Source organism: Chiloscyllium plagiosum, unplaced genomic scaffold, assembly GCF_037043375.1.
Source record: "Chiloscyllium plagiosum isolate Xiang-an unplaced genomic scaffold, Cpla_swu_hap1 HiC_scaffold_8, whole genome shotgun sequence".
Lineage (NCBI taxonomy): Eukaryota > Metazoa > Chordata > Chondrichthyes > Orectolobiformes > Hemiscylliidae > Chiloscyllium > Chiloscyllium plagiosum.
Genome location: NW_028270146.1, coordinates 66,007,087 through 66,030,830, shown reverse-complemented (window position 1 = coordinate 66,030,830; position 23,744 = coordinate 66,007,087). Strand labels below are relative to the sequence as shown.

Below are 23,744 nucleotides of genomic sequence, written 5' to 3'. Positions count from 1 at the left end.
TATAGATTGAGGGAAGATCATTGATGAAGGAAAGATAGTTTGTCTTAGAACTGTACCCTGACAAACTCAACAGTCACGTCCTGGAAATAGGATAATTGAGCTCTAACAAGCACAATCATCTTTTTCTGAGGATCCTTGATGATGCACTCAGATTAACTATTACCATGTTGACAAGGGCAATTACTTTACCTCACCTCTGGAGTTTAGATGAAGGCCCAATTATCTGTTGCAGGAAAGCATGAGTAAATTATGGATTAACAAAATTATGGTTATCTCCACTGCACTTTTATCTGGAGGCTCGGGATCATAAATTTCTGTAGGTATAGGGAGAAATGTGTCTTGGCTATAATGGAGTTTGTTCTGCCACTCAAGCCTCACCTACAGAAGATAGTTAGAGTCATAGAGTCAAACAGACCCTTTGGTCCAACTAGTTAACGCCAACCATGTTCCAAAACCAAACTAGTCCCACTTAAATAAAATTAATACAATCATCTAAAGATAGTTCATCTGCTATTTAGATCATTTTTCAGCACCTGAGATGAATGTTTACAAATAATCTTATTTTATACTGTCACCAAATGGATAAATAGATGAGTATACTTACTTCCCATGGCAGGATGAGGTGGTAAACCAAAAGCTCTTAGAGGGATGTGTTCTGGAAGACCATAGATTCCACTACGTGGACGAAGTGGAATTCCCCTGGGCAGGAAGTGACCTCGTGGATCAAAAGGTAAGGAAGGTATTTGCTTAGCAGAAGCAGCTGCAAAACCAGGTCTAACTCCAAAGTCAGGTTCAGTAGGTAGGGTTTGGTTTATAGATATACTTGATGTGCCCTGCAGAAAAGATCACACTTTATTTAATCTGTCATAATAAATCTAAAAATGAAATAAAATGAGCTGTGTAATCAAGTTAAAAATACAAAGCTTGTTGGAAGTTGTGGGATTTTCTCAGTTGGATACATGGTTTGTGTTCTTGGTGACATTTAAAAGGCAAGAGGCAATGGGGAGAGAAGAGCATAAAAAGTAAGACAGTAATAATACATGAAGTAGACTTGCATGGACTTGTGTCTGATTCCCTGGAGCAGAATTTGAAATTTCCATGCTACTTTCCAGCGTTGAGCATTCACCTGTTCAAATCAAAAATTTATAATAAAGTTATTTATAAATTATGTTTTATCATATCAGGACAATTACAAATGCAATGGTATCCTCATCGATTTTCTACACTTTCCTGTGACTAATTTATTTCTCTTTAGTACTAAGAGAAATTAGCAAATTGCAAACACTACACAATACACACCCATACATACATATGGAGAGGATAGAAAGTACATTCAGCACCCTGTTGTAGCAGTACAATAGTTTATGATTACCTACCAACTTTGATAAAACATGATGTGGAATGATCAAAGCAAGACTGCCATGTGACTGATTGAAAGAACTTAACCTTTCATTTAACTTTTAAGGGATTAGTGAAATGATAAAGGAGTGAACCAACTAATCTTGCCAAATAGGAAAGGTTTAGAAAACAATAAAAAAACCCTATAAAATATGATTATCTTCTTCCCAAAATGAACGAATGGAACGCAAAGATTAAATTTAGAAATTAAATGAGTGCACAAATACCAGAATTAGATTTAGTACTTTACATTTTAAAAATTTAACTAATAAATTTATGATATGGTTTAAACATTAAAGTACATCTTCTTTCACTGTTATTTAGACTTTGTAATGCCTGCATTTTTCAGCCACTTTGCTCTAATACTTTTCTCATTGGGGGAATGAAAATTGGATTTAAATAAAAGCAAAATATTATTGATTTTGGAAATCTGAAATAAAAACAGAAAATGCTAGAGAAACTCAGATCTTGCAACATTTACAGAGAGAGAAAAACACAAAAAGTTAACATTGCAAGTCCAATACAAAGAAGTTGTAAAAAGTCAGAAATGTCACATCGGCTCGAAATGTTAACTCAGTTTCTGTCTCCACAGGTGCTGCCAGACATGCTGAGTTTCTCCAGCACTGTCAATTTTTATTTCAAATCTCAAGCATCCACCATACTCTGTTTTTATTTCACTGTTAAGAATACGTTTGTCAAAGTAATATTTTAGGCCTATTTAAATTTAAATTTTAGAAGTATGAATGATGAAGAGTTTTTGGATTTTGATCGATTTCAATCATAAATATATTTTCTTCCCACAAATTTCTCAAGTTGGTTTATAACTTACTTTATTTCCTCAATTCATTTGTGTTATACTAAAATGATGGCTTCAGTATTATTTTATAACTAGAATAGATAAATGTAAGTGTGTAATTCTACTGGTTCACATAAACTTCCAGAATATATATATCCCTTGTTTGATGCCTGATATTACACAAAAATTAGACAAAATTTCTTTATAAAGATCCTTATATACCTGATGGTGTCTCCAAGAGCTTCCGTTCTCTTTCCCACACAGGGGACAGCGAACCACTATCTGACTGCGGACCATGGTGATCAGACAACTGGTCAGAGACTGAATCTGCATTTTCATTTGAGGCATGGACTGATGGACCTTGTGCTATAGACATAAAGATACACTAAAACAAATTAGAATACATTTTAGATATTATGGCTAATAATTCTTAACAAATAAACACTGTACACGCTATAGAATTGCATCTTGTAAATTAATTTGCATTCCAAAACAATTTCTTTACACATATTGTTGCTCACAAGAGCACTTGTATGTTTACTTTACTATTCAGAAAGCTAAACAAAAATGACAATTGGAGTGCTCAGTACTTAGTCTGAACTATTATGAAGGATAATATTACTTTTGAAATCTGGTCTTCCAGGAAACAAAGGTGAAAACCTTAAGGGTCCATCTATCAATGGAGGTGACAGAAAGCCCACGGAATCAGAGCCAGGTCGACCCACTGGAGAAGAACCATACGGAGAACTTCCTGCAATGCAATACGCAAAATACAAAACACCGCTAATTTCCATTCATGAAATCAAGAGAGTTCTGGTTTTAATTAAGACGTAGACAAATCAAAAAGTGTAATAAATAAACTAAGTCACAGATGTGAAGTCTCTTGAATATACATCAGAAGAATGTACAAATTAGCAGCAGCAGAGGTCATTCAGCCACTTAAGCTTACTCTGCTAGAAGACTGGCTTATCTGATTGAGGCTTCAAGTCCATTTTTCTGTCTACCTTCAGTCAATCAACAATCTGAATAAATCAACAGTGGTCAATGGCCTTGCCTCCCATACCCTCTATCAATGCACTCTCATACTCGCCCTCTCTCAGCTAAACTCATATTTGCTGAGAGTCTCTCTTGCACTCTTGCCCCTCTTTTGTCCCTGTTCTTGCTCAACTCAACCACATTTGCCCTTCCTCCAACACCTATACTCTGACCCCTCACCCACACTCATCACTCTTCTGTCTACCCTCGCATCCCTCTCCATTGTGCCCTTCCCTAGTCAGTCACTCTCCTCTATCTCATACACCCACTCCTGCACATACACATAATCTCCTTCTCCCTCACACTAACATCTGTGTTTGTGTTGGGATGTGTAGGTTACTGCTGATTTGAGGGATACAAAAATATTTTTCTCTCAGAACGTCATAAAACTTTGGATTTCGCTTCTGAGAGCAGTGGAGTCAGGGCTGTTGAATATTTTTAAACGGCAGAGTATGAGTAATGACTTATGTATTATTGGAATGTAGGAAAGTGGAGTTGAGACCACATTTAGATCAGCTTTGAACTTCTCCTAAGTTGTAATGTTCACAAGTCCTGAAAAATAATGTTAAAAGGTACCTCTGTAAGGTGGGACAAGTGTTGAAGAACTTAATAATGCTGGCCTTCCAGACGTATCATTGACAAGTGGACCTTTCAATGCTATGTCCATTTTGAATTCCGCTTCAGTTATCCTGTAAAATGAAGACATACTTTATACCTAAAGCTGGCACAAGGATAGACTTTTAGTTATTTGAATCAACTTGATTTAACATGTCCCACATACCTCTGTGACAATTGGGGCTTGAACCTGGACCTTCTGGCCCAGAGCTAAGACAAGGCCCTATGGGATAACTTTTTATTCTAATGTAAAGTCTATTCTTTTCTATATACATCCATTCATCATTTTTACTAAGTTAAAGATCACACAACACCAGGCTATAGTCCAACAGATTTATTTGGAAGCACTAGCTTTTGAAGTGCTGCTTCTTCTAATCTTCTGCATCTCCAAATCATTTTTACTATTAGACCATCAAGAGGATTGTAGAGATTAAATGCAGACCCCAATGAAGTATTTTAGATCCTGCACTAATTTCCACTGAATTGCAAGCAATACTAATCACCATTTGATGACCATGTTTTATATTCTAGAATCTGTAATAACGTTTTCTGAAGGACTTTCCCTTGGCAGGTTGTAAATCCAAAGAATCACAAGGATGAAACTAAATCGGAGGGAATCATGATCAGAAATGACTGAACAGGCAGACACAATGAGGAGGTGCTGGTGTTGGACTGGAGAAAGTTAAAAATCACAAAACACCAAGTTATAGTCCAACAGGTTTATTTGGATGTACTAGCTTTCAGAGCAGAGCTCAGACAGATTCTAACGTCACATCTCTAATGCATTGTCTGAGCTGAGATGTCATTTTTTTTTATTAAACCTTAAGTTATCTCGGGAATGTGACTTGAAAGAAGTTCTGGGATTTACATATTAAATGAATCAAAACCTGCAATCGATTCTAAAAGATGAAAATCTTAACAGCAATCTAGATTTGTGCAATGTAGTGTATCAGTTGCATGATACTGTGATCTTTTGCTTTAAATTCTGTATCTTATAATCCTGCCCCACCAGCGAGCAGTGCTCCAAAAGCTAATACATCCATATAAACCTGCTAGACTATAACCCGATGTTGTGTGATTTTTAACTTTGAAAAGGCAGAGTCCCTCTTCACTTGCATAAAAGCGGCAGACTGGTGACATAATAGAAATCTTTAAAATTACAATGGAATTAGACAATACAGAGAAGTGCAAATTTAAGGGTCATAAATATAAATTAGTTACTAATAAAATTATAGTGTGGTGATAATGTGGAACTTATTACCACGTGAAAATCAATAACAAATATATTAAAAGGTGGGCTAGCTAAATACAAAATGGAAAGGAATCTAAGGAACACATACTGTTACTAGTATATGAGGGTAAGATGGGAAGATGCTGGTGCAGAGCATTTATTCTTGCATAGATCAGGTGGGTCACATTTCTGCATTAACTATTGGGGGCGGCGGGGGTCAGGGAGGTTATCTCGAAGTAATACTTTTAGAACACAAGAAAATGATTAGTCTATTCAGCCCATCAAGCCAGCATTACCTTTCAATTAGGTCAAGGCAGGTGTTTAATTTCCACTTTCCCACATTATCTCTATATCTCTTAATGTCTTTAGTCTCCAGACACCTATCAATTTCTGATTTGAATATGCCCAATGATCTTGCTTTCACAGCCCTCTTGTGGTAAAGAATTCTAAAGATTCACTACTTTGAGTGAAGACATTCCTTATCTGTCTTAAAGAGCCTGGCTGTTAACTTGACATTACATTGCCTGTTCTAGATTCACCAGTCAAGCTATTGAATAAGGAGTTCAAAGCCCCACACAATATTCCAGGTGAGGTCTTACCCAGCTCAATACATTGCAACAAGTGTATGTTGTTTAAATCTGTAATTAAATCCCCTGAAATGATTGGAAACATACAGATTGCATTTCTATTACTTGCTACACCTGCCTGCTAGCTTTTAGTGATTTACGGACAAAGACATTCAGCTCCCTTTGGACATAGCACTTCCCAAACTCTTACCATTTAAGAAATATTCTTTGTGTTCTCTATCACGTGAATAACTTCATACTTATCTACATTATATTTCATCTGCCATGTTCTAGTCTATTCACTTAGCTGTCCAAGTCCTCTTGAAGCCCCTTTGCATCCGCTTCAAATCTTTCATTCCCTCCCTTTTGGTGTCATCAGAAAATCTGGAAATATTACAATTGATCCCCACATCCAAATCAGATTGTGAACAGTTGTGGTACCCCAATAGTAACATTCTAAGAATGATCTTTTTATTCCTACTTTCTGTCTGTCAACTAATTCTCAATCGCATGCACTCGAATTTTACTTAGTAACTTTCTGTGTGAGAAGTCACCAAAAACTGGGGACATTTTCCTTTGTTTGTTACAAGAACAGATCTCCTATTTAAGCGTCAGGAAATAATGTATCCAATGTTTATGGTCGTCTTTGTTATGGCAATATGGGAGCAAACACTTTGTGCAGAACAGTTTTTTCTGGCAATATATTATTTAAGGATTTTTCAAGTATATGGTCAGCTATAAGTAATGCAAGAGGTAAAAACAATGACTGCAGATGCTGGAAACCAGATTCTGGATTAGTGGTGCTGGAAGAGCGCAGCAGTTCAGGCAGCATCCAAGGAGCAGCGCTTGGATGCTGCCTGAACTGCTGCGCTCTTCCAGCACCACTAATCCAGAATATAAGTAATGCAATACAATCTGCAGCAATGTGACCCACAGCCAGGAAAAGAATGAACACTGCATCATGTCAGTACATCAATACTGCAAAAAGGGATGAATGAATATACAAATGTTTAATATTTAGGATAATGCAAAAAATCCAAAATCTATACTTCTCTCTTCAAATATAACTGGCAAAATACAGCTTTCAAACAAGTATAATGTGATCAAACTATTTTCTTTTCAAGTTTGCCTTCAGGTTTCTGCAGGTGACGAGGGTCAGTTGAACCACTTGGATTCAGTCACCTAGTGGTAGGTAAGAGGGTTCTCTGTCTATAATACAGCAGCTCAGACTGCCCCGCACCTCTCAGTGATTACCTGGTTGCAAAAACTTTAAATTTAAAGAAGTTGTAGAGAGCACAGCTCCATTTTCAAGTGCTCGCTTCCTTATTTGCCTCCAATGTAACCTGCAGTTCCTTTCAAGCCAAAGGAACTCTCAATAGCCCTCCAGTTTCACAGGCCTGACCCCTGTCTTTCATTGGTCAGTGAGCCCAGCAACTGGCCACTGAGTGTAATTATCCTCAGGGCAACCACTCAGGTGGTCATTTCCTCTTCAGTGCAAGCTTCTGACCCAATTTCAGCTGACTGCTAGGTTCAGAAGCCTGCAGGAAAAATCCTGGAACTACAATTTTGTTTTCTGAAGTAGAACCGACTTAGGAAAGAGAATCTGGAGAAACATTTTCATAGATCTAAAGGTTTAGGGGAAAAATGTTTTAACTGATGGAATCAGTTTCTATATCCTCTACCCACCAAATTAAAAGGAGAAAAACCATAAACTCTGAAGGTAATCTCGGACCCAATAAACTTTCAAATATTGTAGTCGTTTCCTATCTTGCAAATTCACTTTCAAACAAGATATCTGTTTGTATCCATATGGGTTATAACATTGAAAGTATCTGCAGTAGTAATCTATATTAATTTTTTTAAAAAAACATCAACATCTAAAAATGTATTTATCAAAACAAATCTCATTTTTGAGCTTGAGATAGCAATCTTCATAAACATTAGAGAAATATTGTTATCACATACAAATAAAAAAAACTCATTTTGGATCATGTTGAAATATTTTGGAACAGATATCAACTTACTTTTGTCGAAGGTGAATGTTCTCTCTCTTAATATTGCCAAGCTCTCGATCTGCTTCACGAGCGGACAGCTACAAATAAAAGTATTTATTTTAAAATGATCCAAGTACAGATAATGCAAATATTAGCCTTTATTAGTTCTCTATATTCCACTGGGATATTGGCCTCACTGACCAATCCAGATAAGCCTGCTAAGTAATTTCACAAGCATGTCACTTCCAACAATGATTTCATACTTTTAATGAGAAATATTATATAGTAGCAATCAAAATAAAATCATAGAACATCTTGTAACTAGGTTCCTAGAATGGGTCATAGATGAAATCACTTTGATACAGAATAGCTATAGTAATTCTCAGAGGCAACAGCATATGGTAAAGCCACTGGATTATAATCTAAAGGCACAGGCCAATGTCTGGGAACACAGATTTAAATCCTACCTTGGCAACTGGTGGAATTTGAATTTACTCAATAAATCTGGATTTAGCCTCAGTAAGGAACTATCAACTGTCATGAAAGCCATTTCGGTTCACTTGTACACTTACAGGCAATTGAATATTTTCCCAAAACGAATAAATTGTCCAATGATCAGTTGATTAATTTAACCCGTTTTTCCCTCTATAAGGGAATGGTAAAACAGGAAAGGAATTTCAGGAATGTGCTGCACAAAGACATCTACTACACATAGCTACCAACTACTCTGAGAAGTTTGGGACAGGAACATTAAACGATAAATGTTGATATATTCAGTTACGATAATTATGCTGGGAGAAAAGGAGGACTAAAAAAAGTGACAGCTGGAAAGAAAGTACAAAAGAAGAAAGAAACTTGCATTGATCTAACATCTTTCACAAACCCAAGATGTCACAAGTCAGCTTACAACCAATGCAAAATACTTAAATTGTATCAGACCAAATGATACATCAGAAATTTAAACAACCAGAACCGCCATTTTACATCCAAAACTCACCCAATTATCATGTGCTTTCTTCTCATGAGATACAATCTGTAAACACAAACAAAAATTTGTTTAATTGAAGTCTGTTCAACAAAATGAAGAAGCCCTATCTGACAACATGATTATATCCATTGACATTAACAGATAATGTTTCATAAACTTCAATTTAACAAGCAAAACATTGAATATTATGTCTTTGCTTTTGATAATGGGAAAATCATGTACATTTTTAATGCAACAGTTCACATTAATATAGCACCTTAAACATAGAAAAAGTATCTCAAATATCTCTCAGAAGTGTAATCAGATTAGTCAATATCAAGCCAAAGAATGAGTATTAGGTGGAATGGGAGGAGATGTGTTGTTTAAAGTGTGTCAAGTGTGTGTGAGGAAAATAGGACAGAGCATAGAGAATCTGAAACTAAATTATACAGAATAGGTACAAAATGACTGAAGGCATGGGCTGAATGGAAGGTGGAGTCAGGAGGGTGGTGGAAGAAGGATGCACATGACCAAAGTTAGAGAAATAGAGTTCAAGTAGAGGTAGAAAATGTTACAGTTATAGAGACTGCAAAACCAGAACAGGTTTTAAACATTAGGAACTAAACAAGTCAGTTAGCACTCGTGTAATGGATAACTGAGATTTGAGCTGATTATTCCTTGCAAGAACGAGAAACAGACATCAGGACCATCTACCTTGCAAAGTGCAGTGTGGACTCATGCACCAAAACTCTGAGGTTCACTGACCTTACAGCTCTCAAAGATGGAGAACTCTCTCAGGTTTTTCAGCTTGAATAGAACAACAGTTGACCGTAGAAGTAAAACAGAGACTCTTCAAAACGACAGTACTTCTTCCCAATCTTTAAAAATCTTAAAAATGGCTTTTACCAGCCAGACTATCATTGTGGGGATGGAGGGAAAGTGCTCTCTCTTCAACTGCAGGAAGAGTCTAAAGATTTATCTGGAATGTTGGAACCTGGCAATACTCCCTAAACTGGCACCTGCCATCTGAGGGACTATTCCAAATGACCTAATGGTTTTTAATGAGCCCGAATGCTTGGCTACCAACAGGCAGCCAAATACCTGATCCAATCTCAGCAAAACAACCAAGAGGATGAGAAACAGCTCTTCAGCCAGTCTCTCCTGCTTTGGCTTCTACCTTGGCACAAACCAAGAATCTATCCCTTTGTGCAACATAGGATATAGCCAGCAGACTTTTGGATGAACTGGAATTATAAAGAATACAGAATGGGATTAATTATAAATATGTGCTGAGGGCTTTAGAAGCAGGGGATCTTAATGGTGGTACATTATTGAAGATTTTTTTTTAAAATATTGAAACTAGTGAAAATTATTCAATAATTTTGTTTTACATACTTGATTTTTATACGACTGTATAGTTTTAACTAATTCTTCTTCAAGATCTTTAGCACGTTGCCTGAAAAGAAAGTAAGAATTGTATTGGTACTGGAAATAAACTGAAATGAGGTATTAAATAACAACTGAAAATGCCAGTTACCTATAAATATTGAGTTCCTCAGTTGCTTGATTAATCTTTTCATCGACTTCAGAAAGCTTCTCTTCCTTCTGTAGACGCTGATGCTCCTCTAATGTCAAATTTCTATGTACAATGCAACAATCGTGAGAAATTATTCACAACCTTACAACCTTCTACCGGTTCATTTAAGAATAAAAACAATTACAAATGTCTCACGGTGATGGCTTAGTGCTATCAGTAGCTGCATTAATATTTTGGAATTTATTGACTTAGGAATTTTCATTGGGGATTTTCAGTTTCTGAAAGGGTTTATATTAAGTGGAAGGAAACGGTGTCTCTCTAAGTATCAACTCTAACCAGGCAACACCAGGATATTTAGTAGATGAAAAACAGAACTTTACAGATTGAATATTGCCTCCTAAATTATAACGGGCTAGAAAGCACTGATGACAACTGGACTTGCGTTCTTATGAAAACAAAATTCAAACATAAATTGTTGAAGAATAACTCGATTAACTTCCATTTTAATCAGGGGAGAAAGTGAGGTCTGCAGATGCTGGAGATCAAAGTTGAAACTTTATTGCTGGAACAGCACAGCAGGTCAGGCAGCATCCAGGGAACAGGAGATTCGACGTTTCGGGCACAGGCCCTTCTTCAGGAATGAGCAGAGAGTGTCACTCTCTGCTCATTCCTGAAGAAGGGCCTGTGCCCGAAACGTCGAATCTCCTGTTCCCTGGATGCTGCCTGACCTGCTGTGCTGTTCCAGCAATAAAGTTTCAACTTCCATTTTAATCAGCATTTTCTTATTTTCCACACTTCAATTGACCATACGTGATTTCATTACATGAAGAAACAATTTACATCAGGCCATAACTATTGTTGCTGAACATACACGCTTGTGAATAGAAAGCAATGTTTCCACATGATTTTCCCTCACATTAAGAAACGATCTGGATTTCACCTTATTCCCCCTCTCAAAGTTAAGATCAGGACCAAGTGTAAGCATCAAAATCAGCATCGTATTACTAAATACAACCAGATTTTCTGAGACTAATGTAATCATATTCCTACACGATTCATTTTCATTTAAATTCTACCTGAATCATGCTTTGTACCTTTGAAGTTCCATCTCTTTCTCATGGTATAATTCTGTCATGATCTTTAACTTCTGCTGAATGGTCTTGTATTCAGTCTCAAACTGAGTTGTCTCATTTTGTACAGAAGTATGTTCTAATTGAAGTTTTTCAATTCGCTCTGCCAAATGGAAAGAAAAAGCTTCCTGATTACATTAGAAGTTAGATTTTTTTTTAAAATTACTTACAGTGTGGAAACAGGCCCTTCGGCCCAACAAGTCCACACCGCCCCGCCGAAGCACAACCCACCCATGCCCCTACATTTACCCCTTACCTAACACTACGGGCAATTTAGCATGGCCAATTCACCTGACCTGCACATCTTTGGACTGTGGGAGGAAACCGGAGCACCCAGAGGAAACCCACGCAGACCCACGCAGACACAGGGAGAACATGCAAACTCCACACAGTCAGTCGCCTGAGGCGGTAATTGAACCCGGGTCTCCGGCACTGTGAGGCAGCAGTGCTAACCACTGTGCCACCGTGCCGCCCACAAGTTCAGTTGTATTTTGTATGACAGCAGCCATAACACAAAATAGTCACAGAAGAGAATTTTCAGGAGAATTATGGATTAGGAAAAATATTAAGTGAAGGTATTAACAAAAAGAAACATGATGTAAAATAGCATACCATGTACCAATGCAAGCACATTGAAACTAGAAATTTTTATTTTGGAAATGTGCAGAGAGACTGCCAGCAAAAGGACAGTAAATCAACAGTACATGGTATCCAAGTGAAACTGGTTGTTTGTTGAAAGACGACGAGCCAGAGAACAATAACATTTTAAATCACAGAAACAGGCCATTCACTGACTCTTTGCTATAACAAGAATAATCCAATTGTCTTATATTCTATCCATGCTTCATGTGTTTAATCATTTCTCTCATAAAACACACAGGTTTCTGCCTCAACTACTACCCGTAGCAAAAGTTATACACTCCAATAACTCTTGGAAATTTCTACTAACTTTTTCCAAATTAGAACCTAACTTAAAGTGATGATCCAAATCATTGACTCTCCACCTGAAAAAATATTGTTTTTGACCGTCACCATAACTCAAACGTTCATTATTTTAATTAGTTCGATTAAATATCTTCATAGAAATGGGGAAACCGTCTCAGTACATCAAGTTACTCCTCATTCCCGTCCCATTATCTTCACTGTGCACTACCTCTTGCTCTAAAGTCCTTCTATAAGGCACAGAACCGTTTAACTGATGAGAGAACTTACACTTTTTCACTCTATGTCTCTATTTATAAAACTCAAAATGCTATTGGCCTTTGTGGCTACTTAATTTATTTTAGCGCTTAAATTTCTCTGTTCCTCACAATGGCCACTATTTTTTCTACTAAGTGTTTCCGTCTTTCAGGGATCACTGGAGTCAGGGAGGGTCCCAGAGAGCTGAAAAATGGCTAATGCAGAACACTTGTTTAAGAGGTGAAGGAGGCACAAGATGGCAAATTAGAGGCCAGTTAGCCTGACCTCAGTTGTTATTAAGATTTTAGAGTCCATGATTGAGGATAAAATTGCAGAGTACTTGGAACTGCATGGTAAAATTGGGCTGATTCAGACTGGCTTTGTCAAGGGGAGATCATGCCTGACAAACCTGTAAGAATTAGAGTCATAGAGACGTACAGCACGGAAACAGATCCTTCGGTCCAATACGTCCATTCTGATCAGATATTCTAACCCAATTTAGTCCCACCTGCCAGCACCCGGCCCATATCTCTCCAAACCCTTCCTATTCATTTACCCATCCAGATGCCTTTTAAATGTTGCAATTGTACTAGCCTCCACCACTTCCTCTGGCAGCTTATTTCATACACGTAGAAATGGAAATCTCGAAAAATGATAGAGGGAAAGGGAATAGGCTGTCAGCGCAGGAATCCTCTGTGGCCAATCCCCTCAATAATAAGTATACCGCTTTGGACACTGTTTTGTTTTTGGAGATGGAGGGGGTTTACCTACCAGGGGAAAACCACAGCAGCCACATCTGCAGCAGTGATCTGGCTCTGTGGCTCAGAAGGGAAGCGGAGAGAATAGGAGAGTAATAGTGATAGGAGATTCAACGGTGAGAGGAATAGACAGGAGATTCTGTGGTCCTGTGCAAGACTCCCAGATGGTATGTTGCCTCCTGGGTGCCAGGGTCAGAGATGTCTACAGGATTCTTAAGGGGGAACGTGAGCAGCTGGAAGCCGTGGTACACATCGGTACCAAGGACATAGCTAGGAAAAGGGATGAGTACCTGAAAAGTGAATACAGGGAGTTAGGTTGGAAGCTAAAACGGCAGGACGAGAAGAGGAATAATCTCAGGATTGCTACAAGTGCCATGGGCTAGTAAGGCAGGGAACAGACAGCAAGTGCAGCTGAACACGTGGCTGCAGAAGGGTGTAGGAGGGTGGAATTGCGATATTTGGATCATTGGGATATCTTCAGGGGAAAATGCGACCTGTAAAAGGAGGATAGGTTGCACCTGAACTGGAGGGGCACCAATATCCTGGGCGGGAAATTTGCTAGCGTACTTTGGGAAGGTTTAAACTACTTTGGCAGGAGGATGGGAACCGGAGCTAGGGATCAGAGGGTGGGGTATCTGGTGAACATGCAGAATCAATATGCAGAGAGTCTGAGAGGAAGGATAGACAATTGATAGAGCAAAGTTGCAGTTAGTGTGATGGTTTGAAGTCTATCTATTTTAAGGCAAGAAGCGGCAGGAATAAGTGTGATAAACTTGGAGCATGGATCAGTACTTGGAGCTACGATGCTGTAGCCATAATGGAGACTTGGATATCATGGGGGCAGGAGTGGTTGTTGGATGTTCAGTGGTTTAGGTATTTCAAAAGGAATAAGGAGAGAAGTTAAAATGTGGGGGAGTGGCATTGCTAATCAGGGTTTGCATATTAGCTGCAGAAAGGGAGGTTGTCAAAGGGGGTTTGTCTACTGAGTCATTATGGGTGGAAAAGAGCAGTTACTTTATTGGGAGCTTTCTATAGAACCCCCCAATAGTAACAGAGACACAGAGGAGCAGATTGGGAGGCAGATTTTGGAAATGTGTAGAAGTAACAGGGTTGTTATCATGGGTGACTTCAACTTCCATAATATTGATTGGAACCTCCTTACTGTCAATAGTTTGGATGGAGCAGACTTTGTCAGGTGTGCCAAGGAAGGGTTCCTGACTCAATATGTAGATGGGCCGACTAGAGGGGAGGCCACATTGGATCTGGAGCTTGACAACAAACCAGATCTGGCGTCAGATCTTTTGGTGGGACAGCATTTCGGTGATAGCGATCATAACTCCCTGACCTTTACTATAGTAATGGAGAGGGACAGGTGCAGACGGTATGGGAAAATATTTAATTGGGGGAGGGGGAGTTACAGGGAAATGCATGTGGAGGTTGTTTAGGGAGCACTTGCTGCAAGTACTGAATAGGTTTGTTCCACTGAGGCAAGGAAGGGATGATAGGGTAAAAAACCTTGGATGACAAGAGATGTAGAACATCTAGTCAAGAAGAAGAAGGAAACTTAAGGTTGAGGAGACAAGGATCAGACAGGGCTCGAGAGGGTTACAAGGTAGCCAACAAGGAACTGAATAATGGAATTAGGAGAGCGAGAAGGGGGCATGAAAAAGCCTTGGCGGGTAGGATTAACGAAAACCCTAAGGCGTTCTACATTTATGTGAGGAACAAGAGGATGGCCACAGTGAGGGTAGGGCCAATCAAGGAAAGTGGAGGGAACAGAGAGCGAGTGCAGCTGAACACGTGGCTGAAGAGCTGGTGTAGGAGGGTGGGATTGAGTCAGAGGAGGTAGGGGAAGTCCTTAATGAATACTTGCTTCAGTATTCAAACATGAGAGGGACCTTATCGTTTGTGAGGACAGTGTGAAACAAGCTGAATTAAGGAGGAGGATGAGCTAGAAATTTAAAAAAAACATGAGAATAGATAAGTCCCCTGGGACAGACAGGAGATACCAAAGGTTACTATAGGATACGAGGAGAGAGATTGCTGCGCCTTTGGCGATGATCTTTGTGTCCTCACTGTCCACTTCAGTACTGCCAGATTATTGGAGAGTGGCAAATGTTATTCCCTTGTTCAAGAAAGGGAATAGGGATAAGCAATTTTAGAGAAGATGTGTAGCTCAGTTTGAAGTTCAATGACCTGGAATTGGGATAACCCTGGGAATTACAGACCAATCAGTCAGTCTTACATTGGTCGTAGGGAAATTACTGGAGAGGATTCTGACAGATAAGATTTATGATTATTTGGAAAAGCATAGCTTGATTAGAGATAGTTAGCATGGCTTTGTGAGAGCCTTATTGAATTCTTTGAGGATGTGACAAAATGCATTGATGAAGGTAGAGCAGTGGATGTCGTGTATATGTATTTTAGCAAGGCGTTTGATAAGGTTCCCCATGGTAGGCTCATTCAGAAAGTAAGAAGGCATGGGATACAGGGAAACCTGTCTGTCTGGATATAGAATTGGCTGGCCCATAGAAGACAGAGAGTAGTATTTGATGGAAAATATTTAGCCTAGAGCTTGGTGACCAGTGGTGCTCTGCAGGAATCTGTTCTGTGCTCTCTGCTCTTTGCGATTTTTATAAATGAATTGGATGAGGAAGTGGAGGGTGGGTTCGTAAGCTTGCCAATGGCATGAAGGTTGTTGGAGTGATAGATAGTTTGGAGGGCTTTTGTAGGTTGCAACGGGCAATTGACAGGATGCAGAACTGGGCTAATAAGTGGCAGATGGAGTTCAACCTGGAAAAGTGTGAACTGATTCATTTTGGAAGGTCAAATGTGAATGCAGATTAGAGGGTTAAAGGCAGGATTCTTTGCAGTGTGGAGAAATAAAGGGGTCTTGGGGTCCATATCCATAGATCTCTCAAAGTTGCCACCCAAGTTGAAAAGGTTGTTAAGAAGGCGTATGGTGTGTTGTCTTTCATCGGCAGGGGAATTGAGCTTATGAGCCGCAAGGCTATGCTGCAGGTCAATAAAGCCCCGGTTAGACCACACTTGGAATATTGTATTCAGTTCTGGTCACCTCATTATAGGAAGGATGTGGAAGCATTAGAGAGGGTGCAGAGGAGGTTTACCAGGATGCTGCCTGGACTGGAGAGCATGGCTTATGAAGAAAGGTTGAGGGAGCTAGGGCTTTTCTCACTAGACCAAAGGAGGATAAGAGGTGATTTGATAGAGGTGTACAAGATGGTGAGAGGCATAGATAGAGTGGATAGTCAGAGATTATTTCCGAGGGCGGAAATGTCTATCATGAGGGAGCATAATTTTAAGGTGATTGGAGGAAGGTTTAGGGGAGATGTCAGAGGTCAGTTGTTTACACAGAGAGTAGTGGGTGTGTGGAATGCACTGCCAGCAGTGGTAGTAGGGTCAGATACTTGAGGGACATTTAAGTAATACTTGGATAGACACATGGATGATAGTAAAATGAAGGGCATGTAGGTTAGTTTAGCCTTAGAGTAGGATAAAAGGTCAACACAACATAGAGGGGTGAATGGCTTGTACTGTTCTATGTACTAAACCTCGAAGAGGGAAAACCTCAAACTGGTTATAAGGAAATAAAAATGTTGCTTAAGAAAATTCCTCAAATAAAAACCAACACTGGAATGGAACTTTCCAACCATGTACTGATGCAATCTGCTTCTTAAAAACAGACACATGATATAGTAATATTCTACAATGAATAGATGAATGTTTCAAGTTCTTGTATTTACCCATCAGCTCTTGCTTTGCTTTGATTTCATCAGATAACTTGCTGTAAATCTGATTTCTTTCATCTTCTGCCGACTTCAACTCAGCATTTAACTAAAAGAGATTTAAAAGTATTTCAAAACAATAGTTACAAACATCACATTGTCACAATGGAGTTTTAAAGCTTTTATTTTATTTTAAGTGGCTAATTTCTGGCAAATTGATATCAGCAAATTATATAGGGACAATTTTCATTCTCACGGGCCTGATGAGCTGAATGATGGTCTCCTGTGCTGGATCAATTATTTTATGTATATTTTTTATATTCATTCTTGAAACGACAGTGTGACCATAAAGGCTATCAGCTATTGCCCATTCTAGACTGTCCTTATCCAGATGGCGATCAGACATCACTTTGAATCACTGCAGTCAGATTAGATTTGCCACAGGTTTTTGACACAGTGGAGGAAAGTAAAGTGAGATTTTTCCAACGCAGGATGGGAAGTGGAAGGGACACCTACAGGTGATGAATTCCCCATATTTCTTCTGCCTTGTTCTTCTGGGTGATCAAGATCACATGTTTTGAAGGCACAGTTAAAGGAGCCTTGGTGAGCTCATCTTGTAGATAGTACACACACTGCTGCCACAGTACTCTGGGGGTGGAGGGAATGAAGTTTGAGGTGCTGAATAGGTGCGAATCAAGTGGGCTGCTTTGTTTCAGATGGTATGTGTGTGTTTTTTCTGATTATTGCTGGTGCTTCAAGGCAATTTAACAGTATTCCATCACATTCCCAACTTGTGTCTTGCGGATGGTGGACAGATTTTGGACAGTCCCACACCCCCCCACCTTACTAGTTTAAATCCTCCTGAGCAGCTCAAGCAACTCTCCCTGCCAGTATATTAGTCCCCTTCCAATTTAGATGCAATTCGTTCTTCTTGTACAGGTCACTTCTACCCCAAAAGAGATTCCAATGATCCAAAAATGCAAATCCTTCTCCCATACACCAGCTCCTCAGCCATGTATTTATCTGCTCTGTCCTCCTATTCCTGCCCTCACTAGCTCATAGCATCGGGAGTAATCCAGATATTACTACTCTCGAGGACCTCCTTTTTAAATTCCTGCCTAACTCTCTGAAATCTCCCTTCAGAATCTCAACCTTTTCCCTTCCAATGTTATTGGTTCCAATGTGTACAATGACCTCCTGCTGGCCCCTCTCCCCCATTTTGCACTCTCTCGGAGACATCCTTGATCCTGGCCCAGGGAAGCAACACACCATTCTGACTTTTCTCTGCTGGCCACAGAAATGTCTCTCTGTACCTCAGACTAGAAAGTCCCCTAACACAATTGATCTGTTGGAACACAACATAGCCCTCATTGCATTAAAGCCAGTTTCAATACATTCCCCTGAGAATCCATCACCCCCTACATTTTCCAAAACAGCATATCTGTTTGAAATGGGGATAGCCATAGAAGACACCTGGACTAACTGCCTACTCTCTTATCTTTCTTGAAGTTAACCATGGGGGCTTTGGGGTGGGGAGGGGACCTTGCTGCTGATTGACTTGTTGCTCTTGGAAGACAGATCATTCCCCACTTGCTCCTGATTCTGCGTAGAGCCTGCTGCTGGCCTTTCAAGTGCCTGAGTGGAACAAAATGTGGCAAGCCTTCCTGAAAAGCTGTGCTCAGGGCTCTTGCAACACTTCAGCCAGTGGCAGAGACCCTTTACATCTCCACAAGATTTCACTCTGGTTCCGTTTGTGTAAAATTGTGGTTCGGTGATACATCGAGGACAATGTGCTTTATATATTAAAAATACTTTATAAATTAATTAGGGACAAGAAAGGGCTAAGCTAAGTTATGCTAAGTTTTTTTTCATGTTTTGTTGAATGGAAGCAGCAGTGCAGTAGCACTCCAGTTCATTTCTCCAAAATGCAGCACAGAACAACCTCGATTGTCCAAACATGATGGGCGGGGAGTATTTTGCTTGGATAACTGAGAGTTCAGATAGCAGATAGCGTTTATACAGGATAATTGAAGTTCGGCTAACTGAGGTTGTTCTGTACATTGAACAACAGTTAATGGTACTAGCTGTTTCATTTTTCCATGAGAATCACTATCTCTCCAGTAGTACAAAGAATATTAGGATATGTTGGCATACTGTAAAACTTAACATTTAATCACACATTTCAAAGCAAGTACATTATGTGGAGCATCAGAAAGATAGAATATTGCCCAGGAATATCTTATTAGAAAGTATGAAAACAAGTGACATAGCATAGAGATTATACCGCAAACTGTAACTTACCTTCGCAAAATAAATCAATTTTTCAATTTTTTCCTTTTGCTGTTCTTCTGACATTTCTAATACACAAAAAAAAACATGTTTTAGACAAACAAGTTAGCATCCTGAGAATCCAAAACTTAGGATAAAAAGGGCCATGAAATTTAACACCAATCAACCTGGAAGCACACATACTAAGTGAAAGTATGACATATTAGTGGGAAGGTCCTTAACCAGAATTAGTTGATCCAGCTCCTTCAATCAGAACTTAGGACAGTGTTCAAAAGATAAAAATGATATTACTACATCCTATTCAGCAGTACTATTCAGAATCTGGCCCTTGAGCCATCTGTGGCCTGAACGTGGCTTTGCTGTAGCCTTTCACTGAGTTATCAGCTTGCTGCCATTAATCTGCTCACTAATTCTCCTACTCATTACCATCCTCATGTTTAGTGCCATTCCTATACTCACCTTCCCACCACGTCTCCTTTACTCACCACTTCCCTCACAAATTTCCCACGAGCTGCCTGTGCCACTTTCTCCTTCCCTCCCACTTGCACTTCCTTGCTTTTGTTATCCATCTCTTAAGCCCTTGCTCACAACGGTTCAGAGAGGGAAGCAGAACGCCAAAGGATCAGTGAGGGAAATGGTAAGCTGATGGTTCAGCAAACAGGAGAATGGAGTGAGTGAGATCATTGTGGAGTGAAATGGCAAGTGAGAGGGTTGACAAGGAGAAGGAAAGCAGTGGGCAAAAGAGGCAGCGAGCAAGAGGGTTGTGGTAAGTAGTTATTAAATATGAGTTATTAAAGTGTTGAAGTGTTTTTTATGACATGCGTTGTATGTAACAAGATTTTTTTTGAAGAAGTAAATCATAATTAATCCTTATGTATTTTTAAACTCTACTTTGGAGGTCTGTTCAAACTCCCAAAACTTCTCCCTATTTTTCCAGTCAATATCACTGCTACCGAATAAGGACATATGTAGGAAAGCACCTGAACTTCAGCAAGAGATTTGCATCATTTGTATTAAAACAAACAAACAAACAAATTAATTGATGCTGTAAGCAAATAACACTACAAAAGAAATAAAACAGCTAAACAATTATTACCCCATATTTTGAGAAATAGCTACTTTCAATGGATGGCTGGGGGTTTAGTACCAGGGTAATTTCTGAATTGTCAGAACAATCTTAACAATAAAGAAATTCTGGAGATTTTTGAGGAGCCCACAATAAGGGTAATGCTGTTGACGTGATTACATGGACTTTCAAAAGGTATTCAATATAGAGAGTTGTGAGAAAAGGTATAGCTTGTGGACTAAAGGAACAATAGCAATGTGGATACAAAATCAGTTGAAGGAAAGGAAGACAGAGTTAAAGGATATTTTTCAGGCTGGAGGAAGGTTTGTGGTGGCATTCCCCAAGGGTCAGGTTACAGAACCATTTATTTTCCTGCTTTATATTAATAATCTCTTAATGTGCTGAAGTCAATACCCAAGTTTGCAATGGTACAGAAGTTGGAAACATTGTAAACTGTGAGGGTGCTGTAATGCTACAAAACAACATGGACAAGTTGGTGAACTAGGCAGGTGAGTGGGTAGCAAATAAAATTCAATGAAGATACATATGAAGTAATTCATTTGGTATAAATAACATGAGGATACGTTATAAAGAGGGCACTATAGTAAAAGATGTGCAGGAGCAGAGAGAGATTTATGAGCATATGTCACTAAAGATGGCAGAACTAGTACAGCGAGATGTGGAGAAATCTTTTCCAAAGTGTTGTGAATCTTTGGAAGGCTCTAACTTGAGAGTTACAGATGCACCATCATTGAAAATATTTAAACTGCAGATAGGCTGATTGCTTTTTCAGGGATTGAACAGGAAGGCAGGGATTGAACAGGAAGGCAGGGACAAAGTCCTAAGTCTGGCAGATCAGGCTTGATTGGGCTGTATGATCTTCTCCTGTTCCTTTTTTTTAAATCTTCTTTTTCCAGACTATTATTGGTACCAGCAAACACACCAACAACTAGATTTAGCTGGTTTTCTTAGAAAAAAACTCTTCAATTAGACCTAATATTAATTCACTGAATCACTAGCTAAGCACTCCCCATTTTCAGGTTTAGATCCATTTTGCCCTAGCTATTACCTTCAGCAGGACTTTCCTCCTCAGGTACATTCCATAATTTCATCTTTAGAAGGCAGCTTGTCAGAGTCTGTAAATAAAGAAAAATCAGAAATGAATATTTTTAAGAACTGCTTGCATTATTACTTGATTTTATAGGAACAAGACCTTACCTTCACCTCATTCTCTTTACTTGCAAAAACTCTCCGAATATCTTTCTGTGTCTTCTCGCATAATTTAATTTGTTCAGAACGTTCACTGTACCGCTCCTCCCATCCTTCTGATTCTTGCAATAGCTATAGAATACAATCATGAGAATGGCTTGTAAGACACCCGCTACATAGTGGGGTATAATCAATACATTTGATCCGATCAAGAACCTGCATCTCAGTTATAACAAATACAATTATCCACTTAGTTATAAAATAGAACGTAAAAGTGAACTTGCATCCAGATCCACAAGTCCAGCACAAAACTGCACAAAGGCTCAAAAATTTGAACTGAGAAGAAATTAAATATACAGTGACAAACTGTTATTAGACAATGCTGGAAAGAAAACATTGTAACTTTTGATATTCAAAAATACAACCTAGTGAACTTGGTTACAAATGAATAGCCATGATTATACAAAATAAATTCCAAATCTTAATCAGGACACTTATCAAAAACTGGAGATTGGAAGCTAGGCACTATCCTATAGAAAGGGAGAAAGAAAACGATTTGCAAAAGTTAACTTCAATATCTCTTAGCTATTAGATGCTGCACAAGATGGTGAGAAGCTTGGAGAATGTTTCATTGGTTCTCATTTTGTATGAAACACAGTTTATGCTGCAAGATGGTGAAAGGAAAAAAAAAATTACAACATAAAAGGGTAAAAAAATTCAAACAAATCATACTAAACCCTCTTTAATTATTATTAAACGCATCTCTAGTTAATCACCATTAGATTATCACTGCCATAGCTCATTGTTATTCTATACACAATATCAGTTAGCATCCTTGAAGAAACAAAGGCCAAACAGATACATTTTATACTTTGCAGGATATAAAATGTTTGAATGAAATATTTCAGCCATACCTGTTCTTTGCTTTGTTTAAGATGATAATTTTCTTCTTGCGCAGTTTGGAAGGATTCCTGATGCTTGGAGTTGTTAATCTGAATTGCTTTTAATTCAGTTGTAGTCTTAAAATACAAACAGACATTGAATTATTTTCTGTCTCATTGTAAACAAATCAGCATTACTCAATTGTGTGTTGTATGCCTTACCTCTTCAATTTGGACTTGAAGGTTCTGTGCTTCATTTTCTAGGGTAGTTAAATTTGCTCGGATTTCTGTAATCTGCAAGCAGTAAACTTGCAATTAAAACTATACAGGACCTATACTTCCAGCTTTCTTCATACATTTGACAACACTTTTATACAGCTGTTAGCTAGTTATAAATGCTAACTATTTAGCATTTATAACTAAATAGTTAACAATGGATTAAAATTTAAAAAAAAATGGAACTGCTCAGTTACTACATACCAAATTGCTGCATTGGGATCTGGTTTGCTTTTCTTCTTCTAGGTCCTGTGTGAGCTGATCAATGGTTTGTCTAAGATTGCCATTTGACTTATCCAACTTGGCATATGCGTCCTAAGAAAAAGTTTTACAAATGAAGTTGATCCTAAACATCATCTCACCTGTACAGAAAAACTCAACTGCAAAAAAAAAACTTAGCCCCTCAAAGCTATTTTAACACCCTTTTGCCACCATCTGAAATCAAGAATAAGGACATTTTAACTTAATTTAGAAAAGCATAAAAACTCTAATTGGATCAGATTTTCTTTTGATGTAGCAAGATTGCAACCTTCTTCCTTCCCTCACACAAACATCCAACACATAAACCGGAGTCTGTTCTAAGCTGTATCAGCAGTTGTAAAATTAATTTTATAAAATGGCAACAGGGAAGACTGATTATTTTAAAATCCCCATATTAAAAATCTGCACATGATGGTGGAATTCCTAATCGAATATTTGAAATTACAAACTAATCACTGCCAACTCCCACTTTATATCTTTCTCTTTGATAATTATTGGTATAGTCTGAAATACATGATTCTTGAAAAAGGGAATTAGTTGGCAGTAAATAGTTCAATTGTGAAATGAGAAACACAAAGAAAAGAAAATTAAGTAGTCAGAAGGGTGTGAAAATGCTAAATATGCAAAACAATCTCAGAGATATACTTCAAATTATGATCAATTCAGAATGTTTGGTTTAGAACACAGTAGTGGTGAGCATAATGAAAGCTGTTTAGTGCTAATATTACACTGAAGGGAAAGAGCTGCATCACTGATGAAAAAGTTGACATTATCAACACAGTTATTGAAAGGCATCACTGGGATGCAATA

At 38.5% G+C, this 23,744-nt stretch overlaps 1 protein-coding gene across 4 annotated transcripts in view; it reads right to left on the bottom strand.

The window, feature by feature from the left end:
* The window catches only part of mia2 (MIA SH3 domain ER export factor 2), a 65,555-nt gene that overhangs the window by 4,856 nt on the left and 36,955 nt on the right, over positions 1-23,744 (bottom strand). For 2 of the 4 annotated variants that reach the window (XR_015757924.1, XM_087989912.1), the window contains exons 11-27: positions 22,878-22,988; positions 22,620-22,691; positions 22,431-22,535; positions 21,526-21,648; positions 21,377-21,443; positions 19,254-19,309; positions 16,971-17,061; positions 11,234-11,372; positions 10,140-10,241; positions 9,998-10,058; positions 8,633-8,668; positions 7,666-7,733; positions 3,806-3,918; positions 2,817-2,945; positions 2,417-2,560; positions 1,041-1,126; positions 605-833 (exon numbers count right to left, since the gene is read on the bottom strand). Coding sequence is in view for 3 of the 4 variants with exons in the window: in XM_087989912.1 (XP_087846038.1) it covers positions 605-833; positions 1,041-1,126; positions 2,417-2,560; positions 2,817-2,945; positions 3,806-3,918; positions 7,666-7,733; positions 8,633-8,668; positions 9,998-10,058; positions 10,140-10,241; positions 11,234-11,372; positions 16,971-17,061; positions 19,254-19,309; positions 21,377-21,443; positions 21,526-21,648; positions 22,431-22,535; positions 22,620-22,691; positions 22,878-22,988 (1,732 nt within the window). In the remaining variant the exon portion in view is untranslated. The remainder of the gene's footprint in view (positions 1-604; positions 834-1,040; positions 1,127-2,416; positions 2,561-2,816; positions 2,946-3,805; positions 3,919-7,665; positions 7,734-8,632; positions 8,669-9,997; positions 10,059-10,139; positions 10,242-11,233; positions 11,373-16,970; positions 17,062-19,253; positions 19,310-21,376; positions 21,444-21,525; positions 21,649-22,430; positions 22,536-22,619; positions 22,692-22,877; positions 22,989-23,744) is intronic. The other 2 variants (XM_087989913.1, XM_087989914.1) reach the window with 2 other exon arrangements.